Source organism: Triticum aestivum, chromosome 7B (genome assembly GCF_018294505.1).
Source record: "Triticum aestivum cultivar Chinese Spring chromosome 7B, IWGSC CS RefSeq v2.1, whole genome shotgun sequence".
NCBI lineage: Eukaryota > Viridiplantae > Streptophyta > Magnoliopsida > Poales > Poaceae > Triticum > Triticum aestivum.
In genome coordinates, this window is record NC_057813.1 from 618238249 (window position 1) to 618243387 (window position 5139).

Below are 5139 nucleotides of genomic sequence, written 5' to 3' on the forward strand. Positions count from 1 at the left end.
AAATAATAGTATAATCAGAATGCCCTATAAGCTACCAATTCAGCAGCCTGAGCCCTGACAGTTGCTTCTCTTCTCTCGATCTTCTGAGTAGGTTAAAAAGCTCTCACAGCTGCCATGGCCCAGATATAAAGATGACCCATATAAACTATGAAAACAGAGCCTCCAATCATCCCCAAAGTTGAATATGTACAGATAGAACTGATCTGTTCTGGTTGCTGACAAGCAAAACCAGTCCACTGGATGTATTCCCATTGGTGACAACCTTAAGAAAATATAAGATTAGCTCCCAAAAAGATACTCAACAGATAGTCCATTATCAGTAAAATAGGTGAATGACTGGTAAAACACAGTAACTGAGGAGCACAAGATTTTAACAATGAAAACCCAAAATAAGCAACCCCCACCCCCCACACAAAAGCCTAACAATAATAGTAGATTTATTAAGGCACAATCCATGCTCAAAATACAGGAGCTAAAATAAAATATGGATAGAGAAGGACGGGATTAGATGAGCACCTGCAACAGGATGGCCGAGCAAAGGCAGCAACCTCGATCAACAGGGACAGGAGATCATAGTAACCTGACATGTTATCAGCTCACGCCAGTCACCAATCCAATAGCAAATCCTAACCCTAGAACAACAACAAATCGAACGGCAACAGAAGACCTCGATGAACACTAGGAGATAACAAATCGAACAAAAAATATTATACAAGAGTAGTGGTTCCTAGATGATGGATGCAGTAGCAGTCAGGGAGAGAGAGAGAGAGAGAGAGAGAGAGCCTGGAGTAGAACTGCAGCCGAGCCCTGCCTAGCGATGGAGGAGAAGTAGGGGCCACGGGGGAGCGCCTGCAGTCAGCGTAGAACGGGGAGTGACGGGGGAGCCACATCGAGCGCCTCCGGCGGGTGCTCCTCGCCCAACGTCTCTACCCCCGCCGCTTCGAGCCGCAGCCGTGCTCAACAACGCGCCGCCGCGCCCGGGCTTGAGCTCGACCACGGCCGCCGCCGACCAGGAGCAAACAAGGCGGTGCTTCCCGGAGGCGAAGGAGTCGGCGGGCCGACGGCCGGCGGCGCGAGGGGGGCAAGTAAGAGAGGAAGAGCGCGAGCTTTGGAAGGGGAAGGGGCGGCGGCGGCTCCCCCTCCGTGAACAGGAAGAGGGAGGAAGATGATTGGGGAGAAACCCTATGGGCATTGGGCTTTTATACCCCATAGCGAAATTATGAAAATGCCCTCGGCGGGTCACAGAAATTACACGCGGTGGCATGAGATGTTTCACCGCGGGAGTAACGATCCATTGCTACAGGGGACGGCATTTCGATCCGACGGCCGACGTTCTTTCACAGCTCGATCCGACGGGCGGAATCGCATCAAGGGAACCGATCCGACGGCCAGGAAGCCCAAATCGCTGAGGAGCTAGATGTTTCGATCGGTATTATTTTTCTGGATTTTGCTGCTCTTTCATGAATTTGTGCATCCGGCTGGCATATTAATTTACCAAGATGTCTAAAAGACATAGGCACAATTCTACAAGATATAGATTAATAGTTCAAAGTAATAAAGATTTTTTTTGGCATGATTTATTTCTTCTATATTTTGCAATGGTTAATGAAAAATATTTAGTGTTCATCTATAAACATATTTGCATACCTAGATTATACTCCCTCTGTTTCAAATATAAGGTGCATTAGTTGTTTCAAAAGTCAAACATGTGCATGTTTGACCAAGGTTCTAGAAAACATATCAATATCTAGAATCTACAATACAAAATTTCTATCATTTGATCTATCATGAAAAACATTTGCATGTCTTGTGTTTTAGCAGATGGTGATATTTTATTCTATAGTCTTTGTCAAATATATAGAAGTTTGACATCCAAAAAACTGATGTACCTTCTATTCTGAAACAGGGGAATACCAAATTTCACGGATTTGAGGCTTTTTCGAACTTTCGAGCCGGGCTGTGAGTGAAAAACGAGGCCCGAGCTCAGCCCAGACACCGAGCTTTCAGGATTGTTCATGGCTAGGTTTATTCCCGGTAGATCAATCAAGTGGGAGTACGCCTATTCCGAGCGACTAAGGGGAGAACCTAGGTAAATCATGTTCTGGGAACCCTGGCTATATAAGGTGTCGTCCCATGACTATGTAAATCCCGTAGAACTAACATACCAGCGTGAGGCACCGACGAAATTAGCCTAGACACACCATCCGTTTTGAAAATATGAAAATAATAGTTCCAACACATGAAAGCAAATCACGGAATGTCATCTCCCAATGTCGATGTCATTAATCATGCAAGAACTCAAAGCTTTCAGTCGCTTCATAGATTATGTTATTCGACCAAACTGATGTCCTTATTATTTCTATATACAAACTCTTCTGTTCATCTAGGAAAACATAGGGTTGGCGATCTAGAACAATAGTTTGTTCCCCGCAAAAAAAGTGAAACAGTAGCCAGTGCCACACACCATAGGGAAAACAAAAGCTTAAGAGTGAAGGTCTGATAGGTAGTCAATACAATCATATCCATCCATGTACCGCTTATACCGTCAGGTTCATATGGGCCAGAATATGCACAGATCGCGAAGGGCTATGCGGTCTAGAACGATCATTTGTTCGTCGAAGAAAAATCTGGAATAGCTAGCTAGTGCCACACAACATAGGGAAAGCAAAACCATAAGAGCACAAGGTAATAAGAAGGAAAACTCTTGATAAAAATATTAATGAAATTTCATCTGATGTCTTTCGATCACATGGCGATCAAATTATGCATCACACAGTAATAATTCTTACAATTAATCCGCAATGGAAGATTTGATCCCTTATTACAAAATTGACATCTAGCCATCCGGCGTTCACTACTGCTGGAAAATAACGAGCAGGTGCGGGCTCCATGACATTCACATCGATGGATCTGTACCATGGTATATTTGATATGATATATGTATGCATGTATGGATGTATATGTAGGAGTTGACCAATGGGAGGGGGAGATTAATTTACAGCTCCCAATTAGTATCAAACTGGCCGGAGACGAACTCGTAGTGGCCGCCGACCAGTTTGAGGGCCCCGTTGGCCACAGCCTCCTTGACGAACGGGTAGGTGCTGAGGTTTTGAAGGGACACGTTGACTGCCTACTGTGGAAACGTAACGAACGGTTCAGAAATACTCCCTCTGTAAACTAATATAAGAGCGTGTAGATTACTATTTTAGCTATCTAAATACTTTTATATTAGTTTACAGAGGGAGTATATCATCTCTTGGTCAGCGAGTTAATCAATTCATTCACATGCGTTTTGAAGGGACACGTTGACTGCCTCAGTTACTAAATATAAGTCTTTCTACATATTTCAATATGAACTACATATGGATGTATATAGATATAGTTTAGAGTGTAGATTCATCCATTTTGCTTCGTATGTAGTCTATATTGAAATCTCTAAAAAGAATTATATTTAGAAACGAACGGATTACGAAATGGTAGATGGGCAGTGGTGTGAACGTGGGATCCTTTTCCAAGACGCCGCACTGGTCCTCGAAAGGCATCTCGGAGCACTCGGCCTTCACCTTCTTCCTCGCCAGGAAGCCGATCCTAACCCAGTCCTCGACGAAGTTGCTGATAGACACCAACCAAGCAGCTCCGGTCAGAAACAGATGGAAGAAAAGTTTATTCAGATTCAACCCATTTTTTTCCTGATGTACAAACTGTGGTTGGCGCCGCCTCCTCGCAGCGCCGCTTCTTCTTCCTCTCCTCTCAACTCTCTCTCGAGTTTCTCTCTACTTCTCTCAAGAACACACAATGGAAAAGAACTCACACGTACAGAAAACACACACACACACACACACACACACACACACACACACACACTTCACCAAGGAGAGGAAAGGCTTTGCTTCTTCCCCCGGTGAGACACACATATGCTACATCTTTTCTCCTGAGCCCTCTCGGCCACTCTCATTTCTCATTGTGACTTATATATACATAGCTGACCTCCACGCACCACTCAGGCGCCACATCCGGCCACTAACATCACGTCCTACATGCACTCACCCACTAGCTAACATGCATGGCTCACGTCCACCACTTGCGCTGTGACTTGGCCTCAACCGTAGACTGCATGCGGCTAACAAACTCATATGCAACTAACTAGCACGGGCTACTTGCACGGCCATGTTCAGCAGCCTCCTCAATGGCCACGGACTCAACCCAACGACTACCCATGCAACTGATAATAGCTTGCCGGATCACCCGGCTCAAATTTATCTTGCAGCCCATCACGCTCCAGCCACCATCGTGTCGTGCCGCATCTCATGGTGTTGCCGTATCGCACGGCAACATCGACATCTTGTGAGTGTCGTGCCGCATCTCATGGCGATGATGCTGACGGTGAAGGCCTCGCCAGGCTCCAGGCCCAGCGTCACCGACGGGCACACACGCGAGTCAGCCCAAGCGAACACCATGTACTGCACAAACATATTTTTTTTATTGACAACAATTCACAATTTTATTTCTGATTAGCAGATACACTATTCTATTAAGGCTTTTGACTACTTTGGCCAGCCGGGTGGAACAAAAGAATATGCACAAAATATGCTCATAGCGTGATAGGTGGAGTGCACTGCAACAAAGCCTACCGCTCTAATCCCGCAAAACAAAAAATTGAAATTTTTCGAATTTGTCTAGTATTTGTTTTAATTTTTTTTGTCAGCGCGGGTGCAGATGAGCTCGGGTGCAGAGATGGATTTTCGACCACTCTTGACATTCTGTCCGGGGCCCCTTTTTATCCAGCCCGGCGGGAGAAAACCGGAAATAAATTTTGCTTTTGCGACAAGGAACCGAAAAGACAAAAAGGCAAGCAAAGCAAGTGGCCAGGGCCGTCGAGGGGGTTGTGTGAGGTGTGCGCTCTCACAAGGTGTTAGGGTCCAACTTGATCTAGCCCACACTCTACTTACGTTCTGGACGTTTATGCGCAATGGGCCAACATTCAGCAAAGAGCTCACTCCATCCCAAAAGCCCGGACTGAAAGGAGGAGGGATACTCTCCCTTATAAGTTGGTCATGGCCTCCTCCCGTAAGCAAGGTGGGACTAAACCAAGCCAGCCTCCACCGGTGGACAGCAACCCTAACATCCCATCCCCCTGAG

At 45.8% G+C, this 5139-nt stretch overlaps 1 protein-coding gene across 1 annotated transcript; it reads right to left on the reverse strand.

Annotated features, from left to right (window-relative positions):
* Nucleotides 1-2995: 2995 nt before the first annotated feature.
* Nucleotides 2996-4457, reverse strand: LOC123158280 (carbonic anhydrase, chloroplastic). Its single transcript, XM_044576335.1, has 3 exons — nt 4383-4457; nt 3506-3773; nt 2996-3132 (listed from the first exon to the last, which is right to left on the reverse strand). Exons 1-3 carry the CDS (start codon nt 4455-4457, stop codon nt 2996-2998), a joined length of 480 nt encoding a protein of 159 aa, XP_044432270.1.
* Nucleotides 4458-5139: the final 682 nt, after the last annotated feature.

Bases quoted from the DNA above. Each gene is read 5' to 3' on its own strand.
- LOC123158280 (XM_044576335.1), bottom strand. From the start codon at position 4,457: ATGGTGTTCGCTTGGGCTGACTCGCGTGTGTGCCCGTCGGTGACGCTG. The intron at 3,774-4,382 runs GTCAGCATCATC...TGAGAGAAGTAG, and splicing joins AGCCTGGCGAGGCCTTCACC to AGAGAAACTCGAGAGAGAGT. The intron at 3,133-3,505 runs ATCCCACGTTCA...CGTTTCCACAGT, and splicing joins GTGCGGCGTCTTGGAAAAGG to AGGCAGTCAACGTGTCCCTT.